This window comes from Pectinophora gossypiella, chromosome 23, assembly GCF_024362695.1.
Source record: "Pectinophora gossypiella chromosome 23, ilPecGoss1.1, whole genome shotgun sequence".
Lineage (NCBI taxonomy): Eukaryota > Metazoa > Arthropoda > Insecta > Lepidoptera > Gelechiidae > Pectinophora > Pectinophora gossypiella.
The window spans coordinates 5,408,604-5,423,265 of record NC_065426.1 but is presented as its reverse complement, the minus strand read 5'-3'; the positions used below and the strand labels follow the sequence as shown (position 1 = coordinate 5,423,265).

Below are 14,662 nucleotides of genomic sequence, written 5' to 3'. Positions count from 1 at the left end.
GGTAAAATTATGAACTACGGTGATGCGTTGTCGGTCTTTCGCACAAATAGATAGTTTTAATTTATCTATGTGTATGCCTATCAACATTATAATCAGCAAAAATATAAAGCTCGAACTATAGGACATAAACTTTTGAAGTGCGTCTGCGCCGTGTCAAGCCATGTCCAGTCAAATTAAAGCCATTCTGCGGAAAGAAGGAAAGTCGACCAGAAGTGTCCAGATCAAAGTCCAATTCCGCTCGTCGAGTGTCCAGTCATTACAGACCACTGTGGTGAGCACTCGTAAAGTTGATACATACGAGCAGACAAGTTGGGAGGGGCACCTGACTTGTCGGGTTGAACGCCCGACATGTTTGGCGAACAAATAGCGGCAGTAAGAAGTAAAGCTGTGAAAGTGATATGATCTCCGTATATGATATATACATAAACAACTTGATATCAATAAGAATAGACACGTTGTGCTGTTAACACTTCCTCATCAAGTGAAGAGCTTTTAAATTTGAAGTTTAAGTAGTTAATGGATGATTCCTGTAGACACCATCTAATTTTATTTTAAGTTATACCTGTCATTTTCTTATCCGCCGAAAATGAAAGGGACGGGTAATCGACAGGCATAAAATGTATGGAACACACGTCAATTTTAGGCATGAATTTTAAAAACCCTACGTTTTTATATTGGCCAATAACCCGAAACTTACAGCACACGTCAAACATACATTCCAGTGAGATGCCTATTTTATTCGCCCGGGTTATTCATTAATTTAAAAATTAACAGTTGTCAATCATCCGTCCCTTTCTTTTTCGGCGGATAAGAAAATGACGGGTATAACATAAAATAAAATTAGGAGGTGTCTGCAGGAATCGGGACCATTATTTTTGTCGTTTAGTTTCGTTTATAATTGTGGCGTTAGGTATTATGTAAATGTAATAATGTAAGGTTCATTCACTAATAAGTCAGATGTTTATACTTTATTACATACATAACATTTTGCGTATGAGCTTTTGGGGTAGGCAGAGCCACGAAATGTTACTTTCATGAAACATAAATTGTCATCTACACAGGCTTCTTCATTTCCTTCGGTTTTAGAAGAGGTACTATTTTCTTTCTTTTTGGTGCAATAAAGTATAATTGAATTTTTAATTGAATTGGACGTGTTATGAAGAAGAAACGGGGCGCATGAACCTGTTGGCCATTGGACTGTGTGTCACAAGGTCGCATCGTAAAGTAAAGAAAGCAATTTGCATCCGTTGTGAGGTGGCGGCATCTGAACACGGCAATACCCGTGAAATGGAGGGAGCGGCAGCCTAAAGAAAACCCATAAACCAAGATTGCACGAACGAATTAGAACGCTAATTTTATTGCATCAGGGCGATAAATATCGCGGCAATTGCAGATTGGTTTACAGCTTTCTAATGGCAGGAACGGTAGCCGTTAACAGCCGAATGAGGTTTGAAGGAAATGGGCCTTGGTCGGATGAAATGGTGTTTAAAGAGTTAAGGGAATCACTTGGGCGGCGTGTTAGGGATTTGCTACTGCGGTTACTCACGATTAATTGAGATACTTGAGTCTTGCATGGGCTACATACCGCGCGCGACGCGACTAAACTCGCGAGCTTTGACCAACAGACGTAAGTGCCACGTATTTTCTCCGCCTATTGGTCGATAAAGCGCCGCCTAAAGCGATACATATTTATATGGAATTATCATACTTGGAGTAATAAGTAGAATCAAAAACTCATATGTACATAAGTTAAGTCGTCCTTGATAGAAAAAACTCTTTGAAAAACCTCACGAGATGAGTTTATAACTACCCAGCACCTTACGGAATAGAAATTGAAAAGCACAACAATTTGACCTCATTAAGGCGACCATACATTATACCGATCGTTATAACAAAAGAAACATTGAGTTATTTCGCAGTAACGGTCCGTATACACCTGTCCAATTTAGGGCTAATATTTATTTGATTGCCAAATTCACATAATATCTGTCTACAAGGGTAGCGCTACCTGACGGTGGGTAAGTCACTTATGAAAAAAATGAGTAGCATTTGTTTTTTTTAGATCCCAAGATACGATGTCAACAATATCCGAGAATTTATCGTCCCTATAGTTAATTAGGGAAGTAAAGAAATGAATAGATTCCTATCTATTGTCTGGCGATGTCTTAAGTTTGTTTAAAATTTCATAAAACGTGTAATAAAATGTTTAGTGCGTATTTTATTCCTTGAGTAGTGTTTGCAGGTGTATCGGTTTTTGTTCATAATTTTCCTTATTGGCATACCTGCTCAACATAAATTATTAAATGCGAAATAGTTTCAAGATAAGTAGGTATATTTCTAACAATATTGCATTAATATATAATGAAAAAATAAAATAAAAATAACAAAAATGTAAAAAAATAAATAAATAATAATAAAATGTTAATGTTGCATTATGTGTTGCGTTACATTATGTGTTGTGTAACATTGTATCACTCAAATAGTCATGATAACTCTTCGACTAAGTAAGTAAGTCATAACGAGCGAACTTTGCGAGACAGAATCGACTTTTCAGATATGTCCTTAGTTCAGTACGATCTACTCTGAACCGGCGTGCGTGTATGAAACGATTGATGAATGTGGAGGAAGCAAGAGAAGTGTGTCAGGATCGAAGAAAATGGTATTCCATAGTATCTGCTTACCCAGGTGGAAAATGGGCGTGAGTTTATGTATGTTTGTAACAAATTCAGTATAATCCAAGCCCTGTAAAAACCTACAGAATTCTTATTTTTTCAACAGGCCAAGCGGGCGTGAACCAACTCGGCGGCGTGTTCGTCAACGGGCGCCCGCTCCCAGACGTGGTGCGCAAGCGCATCGTAGAACTAGCCATCATGGGCGTCCGCCCCTGTGACATCAGCCGGCAGCTACTGGTATCCCACGGCTGCGTCTCCAAGATCCTCACCAGGTTTTACGAGACGGGGTCTATACGGCCCGGCTCCATTGGCGGCAGTAAAACTAAGGTAGGTACGTCAATGATATAGCAAGATCGCTAACTACGAGTGCGTGGACGCAGCAAAATCAATTCTTTCAGTCAAGTTTTCGAAGAGAACAAAACGTTCCCCTCCATTAACAGATTTCAGACATATCTCAGTCAAAGTGGCTGGTTGATATTATTAACCTAAAGCTACTTTCTTGAAATACGCGGGGTTTAGCCGGAATTCGGAGTTTTAAGTATGTCCTGGTACATCATTTAATATTGCCTCTTCCCATACAAAAATATTTTAGAGAACGTAAACCAATAGTGCGACAGTCGGGTGCAGGGTGATTCTGTGACGTGTTCTCGGCTCGTCGGCAATCAGCCGTAATTATAAACTATAAAACGGGCGCTTTCGGCTTCTGCCGCCTTTCGACACGGTCCGCGATTCACCGAGGGTTCCGTTGTACCGATTTTTGTTTGGTAACTTTATGACCGATGAATTTCAAAATTCGAATGTTGAGTTTCGATTTTGGAATTCTGGGCAATTATTTGAAAAAAGAAACGCTACCGATTTTAATAAAATCGTTGCATTTTGAATGTAAAACTCAATCTTTGTTCTGTGCAATAAATATATTTGATTTTGATAAATTACTTAAGTATAGGTAATTTATCAAAATAAATTACTACAACGTATTACTACGTATAAATTACTACAAGACTTTTCATAAAACGCTTCAAACAATTAACTTACAAAGAAAGCCTTGTTTCCTTCCTCACTAAAACCCATTCTCCACTTCCTTAAAGCATTTTCGTAATCCGATAAAAAGAAGGGTCTCTTCATACACGTGACAAGTCCCTAAGCCACGACAGTTGCAGAGGAACGGCCGCGCCCGCGCCGACCATCGCCTCGCCGGTCATTCGTCGGCCTCACTAAATTCACCACGCCAATAAACCGCCCATTTGTTGTGCCACAAACGCCGCCGACGTCAAAAATTGATTACTACAAAATACTACCAAATCACCAGATACCTTTATTGCCGGTGTTATGGGAACGTTTAATTGACTACTAATCAAGCCTCGCCGATCGCATATCGATTATAATCGAAATCGCGGTCATATTCTAATCGGTATGACAGTGATATCATCTTTAATAAAATAAAATAGGACATAATACAGAAATAGCAGAAATCGAATTTGTTTCCGCAATAATAAATGTAGATTTATTGGCGTTTCGAAGATTGTCGCGGTTATCGTTCGAATTATAATTAATCGTAACTTATCGACGATCGACGAATTTGGTGATAATTATTTTATTTTAGTGTAAAGATCACCAATTGCAGATTTGACCTTTTGATTTCTTTTCTTTGTAATTTACCGCTTTTCTGTTTACCATTTATGTCAATGATACCGCGATGTTATGCCTCCAATTAAAAAAAATTATATATATTTTTTTTGGGTTTTATGAGTAAGTTTATCAATATCGTTTCGCCAGTCAGTCAGTCAATATACTTATCAATGACTTATCGATATTAACCCATACAAGATCTAAAGCCGTGTGTACAAAAAAAAAACATTCATTTCAGACTTTTATCATAAAGAATCTCCTAGTAGATTTCAAAGATCAAACGTCACATTTTCCAAATACAAATTCAGAAGTTTCCGGACTCTATCATTTCAATTTTACATACCTGTGTTACACATGACAGATTTTCCTGTCCATTCAAAATAAAATTACAAAAGCAGAACTACTAAGAACCGCTTATCCCAGTAGTGTTGTTGACAGAACTGTCAAAAATAATTACAGATTAACAAAACTAGTGACAACAAATTCTAGTAGTTTTGTTAACAGAACTGTGCAACAAAACCAGAGGGAATAAAGAGCAATTCACCATCATCTCTCAAGCATTATTCCGTTTTCACGGGGTCCTGAAGATTTACCAGGTCCGGTTATTATCAGAAGCGACTGCCTGTCTCACCTTCCAACCCGCGAATGGAAAACCAGTTGAATAAGGTCAACCTAACAGTTGCCATTAGGTCACATACTTCAGAAACGCATTTCTCGTGTATGTGGGTTTCCTCACGTTTTCCTTTACCGCTGAGTACGTCATTTGTGCACCAAACATGAATTGGAAAAACGATTTTCAAAATCTTATATTTAGGCCCGTGCTAGATTCGAACCCGAGACCTTACAGTGAGAGTCGAGCGTTCTTCCAACTGGGCTACCATAGCTCAAAAGAGCAATAATGTGAATATATATTAATTTGTATTGGTACTTACTTCCACTTTTCATGAGAAGTTTGACCTCTCAAAGGTCGGCCTTACACGACCGTGTCTCCACACAACATTAAATCCCCAACAGTTATCAAAACAATTAAACAGTACCAAAATCGTGAATACATAAACGATAACGTCCGAGGAAAATCGTTTGATTGAATAATTTGAAACCTTCGCCTTATAAAGGTTAAACTCATATGCGCAAGGGCACCTTGAATTTAATAAACGATCGTTATGGTCAAAAATCGTATTTTTACCCGATTTTCTTGTTTGTCAAGAGAATTAAGCGGATAAATCGCAGATTGCTGTAAAAAATACAGTCGAAAATAAAGGATATTTTTTTTTCTTCTGTTTAAATAATTATTAGATGTAACTGAAAATTATGGTTACGGTCAAAGGTTAGTATCAATCTTATCCTCCCTATTCAAATTAACCTTAAATATTAACTTATTCTACAATCGACTATTGTCGAGTGCACTAGAATAGAAATGTTGGAAAAAAAATTAATGCAATCAAATGGAAACATTTAAACGTTTTTAAAGTGAAAAATACTATGAACATAACCTGACATAAGCTCACGACTATATCCCAATTGGGGTAGTCGGAGGTACATCCGTTGCAAGATGAACTAAGTAACCACGCTTCACCGAGCTTTGTGTTAAACCAACGCGATAGGTGGTGACCCGTATCACCTTTACGTTTGTACCCTTAACTTAAAAAAAAAAACATATATTTTGACGTGACTTACCCATTGTAGAGTTATTGCATATGGATGGTGTTGACTTGGCCTGAAAATAAAAAAAAAACAACTAAGTACTTAGTAAAGATTGAGAAGGGAATGTTATGTTGGTTTGGACACGTCGAGCGGATGAAGGATAATAGAATTCCAAAAGCGATATATAAAGCGAAAGTTGATGGTAGGGCTGGCAGAGGAAGACCTAGAAGGACTGACATTGACCAAATTGGAGTCTTTAGAAAAGGTTTAGTACGATCTACTCTGAACCGACGTGCGTGTATGAAGCGTATTTTTGTTTTTTCCTGTTTGTGCAATAAAGTATTTGTTATGTTATGTTAAGCGATTGATGAACGTGGAGGAAGCAAGAGAAGTGTGTCAGGATCGAAGCAAATGGAATTCTATAGTCTCTGCTTACCCCGGTGGGAAATAGGCGTGAGTTTATGTATGTATGTATAATAATGGCCCCGATTCCTGCAAACACCGCCTAATTTTATTTTAAGTTATATCCGTCATTTTCATATCCGTCGAAAAGGAAAGGGACGGATGATTCACAGCTCTTAATTTTAGGAAGAATGAGTAAATTAATGTGTCGGGTTATTGACTGATGTAAAATTTTTAGACGGTTGGTTTAGATTTGTGCTTAAAATTGACGTGTGTTCCATAAATTTTATGCTTGTCAATTACCCGTCCCTTTCCTTTTCGGCGGATAAGAAAATGACAGATATAACTTAAAATAAAATTAGATGGTATTTACAGGAATTAGCACCAATATGTGAATAATTGCACATCAGCACAGACCTCAACCGACATAGCCACAACATGACTAACACCAATTATTTCCGATCGCAGGTTCGCAGTTATTTGTATATTGCCACAATTAATGGTAACACCTCCGAAACGTTGCGTTTCGAATTTCGAATCTTAACCCGACCGCGGCGAATCGCCAGTGTGGGAACACATGGCATGCTGTGTAGCCTTTACCTAACAAATATTTACCGTTACCCACTATCCCTTTCAGGGGTGTCTACCGTAAGATTGTCTGAAGATTTCTAACCTACTCTTTGAAAAAGTGAGTTCTACACCTTTAAGTTTTAACTAGCTTATCTTTTCATGAAACACACTACAAATAAAATGTTAATTTTGTTGCATTTCGGGTTGGTTAGAACTGTGTCATTTTTTTTAGGAAAAATATCGTGAGAATACCCGCATTCCCGAGAAATACAATACAAATGGGTGTTTTCACGTGCGCCGGATTTACCTATAGAGATAGATAAGCGACGCACGTCTTGAACTTCATAGTGTAATAGAACTTTGGTACCATGTCACATTAACTTTTTGACAAATTGAACCGTAAATCTCACTAAATGTCAAATATGTTAGTGCGTCAGAGTCCTAAAGTGGATACATTGTATTGCTCATGACTGTACGGATTAGTTTTCACTCTCTCCATCAATCCATTGCTCCTATATCGTCCAAATATTAAAGGATTTAGTGCTACGCCACAATTCGCATTAACTACTTGGCCGGACAAATGGGTGCTGAGGGCTCTCACCCGGTTCTAAAATTTAAGACAACAGTCCTGACGGTGCCCAGATTTTGTACTTTCGCATATTTTCCTCACCTTATGCTTGTCTGGAAGAAATTGCTTTAAGCGTTAAGGCCACCTTTTGCCATGTACCTAGTTAAATCTGTTTTGTAACTATTTTCTTTTATTTTGGTGCAATAAAATATAATCAAATTTGAATTTGGGCCGTTGTTGCTCTTAAATTACGTTGAATTCATTAAAGTAGATTTAGGTCGCATAGCATTTTGCGTCGCAACTTGGCCGGTTAGTACTCCCTATGCACAGCCCTGCCTGCGCAAAAGCATAAACGCTCCTTTAGATCCGCTATTATTTTTATTCGACACGCTTTTTCTAAATCGATGATCGTCCAGAAGCATTTATTTCCAGTCTGTCGGCAGGTCTCGCTTCCATTTGATTATAATTGTAGCAATGATACTAAATAAAAATAAAATTCATCGAATCAATTCGATAATTATTCGATTCCAGACGTTCGTTAAAATTGGCTGTTAACTGTTGTCGGGCACGAAACTTTCTGTGTTTACATCGGATGGAGAACTGGATAATTACACAGACGCAGCGTAATATGATAGTGGTGATGGGAATGGTTGAGGATTATATACTAAAGCTAATTTCATCATCATCTCCCCAGCATTATCCCGCTTTTCACAGGCTCCGCTTACCTAACCTGAAGATTTGACAGGTCCGGTTTTATACGGAAGCGACTGCCTGTCTGACCTTCCAACCCGCGACGGAAAAACCAGCCCAATACAGGTTAGGTCACATATCTCCGAAAATGCTTTTCTCGGGAATGTGGGTTTCCTCACGATCTTTTCCTTCACCGCTGAGCACGTGATAATCATTTATAATCCAAATATGAATTCGAAAACAAATTCGACAATCACTGGTTTAGCCCTGTGCTGGTTTCGAACCTACGACCGTTCTACCAACAGGGCTACCACGGCTCTCTTGTTTTGATGATAGTAAAGCTAATTTATCCTACGGTAATAATCTACAACTAGTTACTACACACAATTATAGTATACGCTTCAGTGCAATTGCACAGGCATTCAAAAATAATATTTAAATGACCATTGGTGTGAAAGTAGTGGTTGATAGCGCACCGTCCCTCGTAAACCAGGATTGTGGCCGCTAATTACAATCATTTAGTGGCCATGGACCATAAAAACTTAAGGGTCTCAGCACACCTACACAGTGGCGGTGGAGCAACTTATTCTGGTACTAAGTTATAGCTTAACTTTCAAGTAAAGCGAAGAACAGAATATCCATCATCGACCATCAAAGGAGGAGCATAATATCGAGTTGCTTAATGAAGGAACAGCTATAGATCCCCTATTTAACTCGATAAACTTTAAACATTATTAATTATTCGAATCTTTTGTCTGTTTCAGCTGAAATCCAGTTTCGGTCGGAAACTGTAGGAGTACAGGACCGTAGGAGTAATTTCAGTTCTAACCTTTATTTGACGTCTTTAATTAGCATGTAGGTACTACTAGAACGGTGTAATTTGTATCGTCCTCTAAGCGCCCTATCTCTCGATCTAATAAGACACTATGGTTGTTCCAGCAGCGGGGAATTTGGGATTCGGTTGCCGTAAATTCGTTGCACTGCATATGTGAGGTACCTTTTATACAACTGCATATATTTTGTCAGTGAGGCAGCCGTCTCCACACCAAATAGCACTAGAGAGATAGGGGCCAAATTCTAACTCATGTCCATAACTATCGGTATCCATGTAGACCATAACTATCGGTCGTTGCGAATCGTAAAATGGATGTCTAAGATATGGTCGCTAGCGTTCTGTTCACGGCGTTGGTGGAATTGTTACATATTTCGAAATGAGCGCATGTTCGTCGCAAGATAATAATGTCTGGAACAAAAAAAGGTAGGCATAGACATAATGCCTACTCCCTTTCGAGCAGGTCCACTAGTTACTAGTAGGTAACGTGCAGCCACATTATAATATATGTATTCATTCGTCCGTATCCGTTCACCGTATCTTTGGGACTTCAGGATACGATGAACCGTGGTGACTTATTACCCCAGACTACCAATTCATCAATACGGAATTTAAAACCAAGAGTTTTCTTTTTTTCTCTTTTCGTTTTTCGTACTGGAAAGGAGTTTTATTCGTCCACTTGGGATCCGCCATTATGTTAGGGAAATAGAGCAATTCCGCTGAAATCGGTTTAAAAAGTACCAGGCTGGCATAAAAATTAAACACGTGTAAGCTAGTAGGTTTCATTTGTTGTCAAATTGCCAATTAGGGAAGTGACTATATCCAATTAACACTACACACTTTTGCTCGTCGAGAAGAATTTCTGAGAAATATTTTTTTGTTTTCTTTTTTGTTTTAAAGATTATATCTATTTCTATTTCATACTTTTTAAAGCGCAATTTTTCCGTAGTCGGGTTTTAGTTTTTAAACTTATTTGTTATTCATTTTTCTCTCGCTTTAAAACTAGCTGACGAAAATGACAATGAAACTACACTATCAGGCTGCTTGAGGGTACTAGAAACACAGAGGCATTCTACTAATTCTTATACATTTCTCCAAGCTGTGTGAGAGCATTTTCGAGGCGCAACAAATGAAATTTCACGTCATTTGTGCGATCGTGGTGCAGCTTCGCAACGAATAACATAAATGTTAGTGTGAAATTCACATCGTAGCGATACCTTGCTAATTGCAAGCTTGCAATGACTAAGCCTAGCTTTGAAGGACTCTGTTGAACATCGAACGTTTCTTTAGGTTAGGATTGTAACCTATAGTTGCAAAATGTATTGTTTTGGGGGAAGAAAGTGCACGTTAGTCTGTTGTAAGAAGTATAGACACTACTGGGGGGTTTAAAGGCCGCATCACAGCAATGCATCAAAAAAGCAATACTGCTATTTGACATTTGTTTGCATTGCGCTGTAACACGTTTTTTTTTTACACTTCCCACTTGGCTGTATGGCATACAGGTGTGTGCCTACGCGCCGGGAAAAAGTTATGTTCGTTTGACATTTCGTTTACGCGATGACGATGGCAATTTAGTCCCGTCGCGATTATTTCTTTAAAGTGGTGTATAAGCCACATATATTATGATGAAAGGATGGTGAAGTCTTCTGGTGAGTGTTTTGATGGTTATTATCGTGGAACGTTGGCAATTATGAGCTTCATATGTTCATGACAATGACCTAACCTCACGTTCTTTCTTTCAGTATAAAAACAATGGTTTAGTCCATCGACTAGGGGGAATGCTGTTATAATATCGTCCCACGTGATGTGGTGAGTGTTTTTACCTATAATTCCGCGTCGTAACGGGGTTGACAGAGCTGTAACATGTCATTTTGTTACAGGGGTCAAAGTCCACCGGCAGAGTCCAGTGTTAAAGTTCTACTAGAATGATCAACTGTAAAGACTAACTTCAAAAATCAACTTCAAGGTCTTCCCTCAGGGTCTAGCTCCCCAGCCATGACTACCATTTGTGTTCATTATCTACTTTTGCCGTCAGGGTCAGTTCCTGCTGCGGTCATTAATGTACATAATTCCAGTTTGGTGTTAAAATCTCTGGATACCATCTAGATATCTCTTCTTCATGATTAATTTAACTTATTATGGATAGTGCCATTCTCTCAATGTGTTATTCAACTAATACATGGAGTATTTATCCTCAATACATACTCCATGCCTTTTGTCAGGACCTGCCGTCCTGACACTTTACTTATTCTCATAGGAATAAAACCTAGTTGTTTAGGAATAATATTAAGTTAAGATATCATGTTATAGTAATAGATTTATTTCTAAATTTACCTTAGAATGTTTTGTAACCGACTGACTTCATATAGTTTTATTGTGAAATTGTTGAATCAATTATACCTTTGTTAAAAGTGAAATCTTTATTATTTCCAACACCTTGGCTTTGTTTGCAATAGGAGGGGATCTTCTACACGGCGCCCAACATTTTAATCTTATTCTCCCCCTCTTCTCTGAGTTCGGTGCCTCATTCCACGCCCTGGGAAACTAATATCTCATTATAAGACAACATCTATAGGGGCAACTCACCCCAACATTAATTGTACTACAGTAAGCGCCCAACGTTTGGCTCAGAAAAGCAAGGTTGGAAATTAGTAGGTATTTCACTTTCTTTGTTCTTTGTAACATAACCTAGTTATAAGCACATGGTGTAACTTTATAGCAAATAGGGTGTGTTTTCTTTTAATAGGTACACATTTATGACTTTTCTTTTCTATTTATAAGTAGGTATGGAAACTTGAAATTTAGCATATCTCCAGTTGTTGTTGCATAGGGACATAGTGATAATTTTATTGACAGGACCATAGTATCTCTCAGATTTCTTTTTCTTATTTTAAGCTGAGTTAGTTTACATAGGGCCATAGTCATATACTTTTAATATCACATAGGACTATAGTGACACAATTCCTTTTTCTAGTAATTTATACAATTATAAACATAGTGACTCAGAGCACATAGAAGTTCTTACATAGACATAGTAATAGACTGTGGGTTTCTAACTTATTTTATTTGTTAGTGGTTACATAGGAACATAGTATTCATAAATTTGATACGTAGGACCATAGTAGCATGTAGATAAGTACCCTATAGGGGTGTTACTTATAATTTTTTTCTTCATTACATTTTGTTAGTACTTAGAGTTCTATAACTGTATTCACATACATTAGTGACATAACCATATTTCTTCTTCACTTATCTGGTATACTGTTCTTACTTTGTTTACTCAGAATGGCAGAATTCAATGCTAATATTAACTTCTTGTTGAAAGATGAACTTATTCATGAACTTTCTATTCGGAATCTAAAGGTTGACCGGGATAATACTGTTGAGCAATTACGAAAATTATTTCGACAAACTTGTAAACAAGCCCGTCGCGGCAGTATAGTTGTACCATCTGAGGGTTTTGAGTGTGATCTTGATGATGAACATAAAACTTTAACATCAAAAATAAATGAAATCATCTCTTGTTTATCGAGTCCTGACAAATCTCCTTCGGCCCATCAGCGTATTCTAGGCCGTGCTCAGTATTTGCTTTTGCGGTTGTCTCGCATAGAACGTCCGGCCGATGACCTTGAAAAATTGAAAACTTCTTTATTGTTATCATTGGCCAATAATGATATCACTTCCGATTCATCTTCAGATTCCGAGCATGAATTAAACCGTCCGTCGTGTATTAACAAATATAAAACTATTATTTCTCATGAAAAGAAATATAACCTCAACTCTTTGAATTTGAAATTTAAGGGTGATTCCTGTGTTCGCGCTTTCCTGGCTCGTTTGGAGGAGCTGTGTTCGGCACGGAACATTCTTGTTGATGATATTTACACTGGTTTTACTGACTTGGTGGATGGTCCCGCTTTATGCTGGTACCGCGCCAATAAATGTCGTTTTTCTAACTATAGTGAACTGGTTTCTGCTTTGAAATCAGATTTTGATTTACCTGACTACGACTTTCGTCTTCTTGAAGAGATTCGTTCGCGAACACAAGCGAAAGATGAATCCATTGTCATATATTTGTCCATCATACTAGGTATGATGTCTCGTTTGAGTAAAGAGCTTTCTGAGAGCGATAAACTCGACATCATCTTGCGGAATATTCGTCCTGAATATAGTAGGGAAATTCGGATGATTGATGTCACTACCATCCAACAATTACAACAGATAGGTAAACGTTTGGAATTGACGAAACATAGGATTGACAACTTTATAGAACCCAATTTCTCTAAAGATTCCGTAGCTCCGGATTTCAACTTTAAATGCAAACCTAAATCCTCTAGGGATTTTTCTAAAAACATTCCTGTCGCTTCTGTTAAACGTTCTTCGACCTGCTTTCGCTGTGGTGGAACAAATCATTCCACAAATCGGTGTAATGCATCTAAGGAAGTAGTTTGTTTTAAGTGTGGTAAGAAAGGGGTAAAGACTCCTCTTTGCCCAAATTGTAATCCTCATTCTAATTCAAAAAACTAGATTGCTTAGTCTCTTTGGGATCTGAATCCTACAGGGAGGCGATATTTAATCCTAATTCTAAAGACTTTCGCCCTTATTTAACTGTTAAAGTCTATGGTATTAAAATTTCTGGTTTACTCGACTGTGGAGCCGCTTGTTCTATTTTAGGAAACAATGCTCATAAATTCTTTAAAAATCTTGGTATCCCATTGCGTAATTTAAAGTTCCCTGTATTTTTGAAAGTGGCGAGTGGTCACGAATACATTTGCCAATTTTACATGGATATTCCTATTGAATATAACAATGAGGTTAAGCTCATTCAATTTTACATTCAACCCGAAATTAAACTTCCATTACATTTCGGAATTAATTTCTGGAAATCATTTAATTTAGCCCCAGAAGTTCTGGCGTGTCTACCTGCAATAGAGCCTGTCGATTTATACAATGTAGCAAGTGTCAAAGAAAATGGCTTGCGCAATTTAGATTCTCTTTCGGATTTTCAAAAACAAGAAATTGATAATGTTAAACAACTTTTCTCTAATATTGATTCAGAGTTAGTCGGCCTTGGTCGTACTCATTTAATAGAGCATGTTATAGAAACAGGTGATGCGAAACCTATCAAACAAAAATATTATCGTATTAGTCCTGAAAAACTTAAACTTCTAGACGGCGAGTTAAACCGAATGCTCCAACATGATATTGTTGAACCATCTTTCTCTCCTTGGAATTCTCCCGTAACCATGGTACCTAAAGCCAATGGTGATATTCGTCTGTGTTTAGATAGTAGAAGGTTAAATTCAGTGTCAAAACCTGATGCCTATCCACTGCCAGATATTAATTATATTATGGACAATCTTCGCGATGCTAAATACTTAACTTCTCTTGACTTGAGTGCTGCGTATCATCAGATTCCTCTCTCTACCTCTTCGAAAGAGAAAACTGCTTTCACGGTTCCTGGCCGTGGGCTATTTCATTACAAGGTCATGTGTTTTGGTCTTGTAGGAGCCTCCGCTACCATGCAAAGGCTAATGGATAATCTTTTCTCCTCTCAATTTGATAACAAAGTGTTTTGTTTCATTGACGACATCATTATCTGTACCAGTTCTTTTGAAGAACACGTGAAAATTCTAAAAGCGGTTTATGAAAAACTAA

The 14,662-nt window shown here is 37.8% G+C and overlaps 1 protein-coding gene across 1 annotated transcript in view; it reads left to right on the top strand.

The window, feature by feature from the left end:
• The window catches only part of LOC126377382 (paired box pox-neuro protein), a 79,906-nt gene that overhangs the window by 38,952 nt on the left and 26,292 nt on the right, over positions 1–14,662 (top strand). The window contains exon 3 of the mRNA XM_050025110.1: positions 2,779–2,999. Coding sequence (XP_049881067.1) covers positions 2,779–2,999 — 221 coding nt within the window. The remainder of the gene's footprint in view (positions 1–2,778; positions 3,000–14,662) is intronic.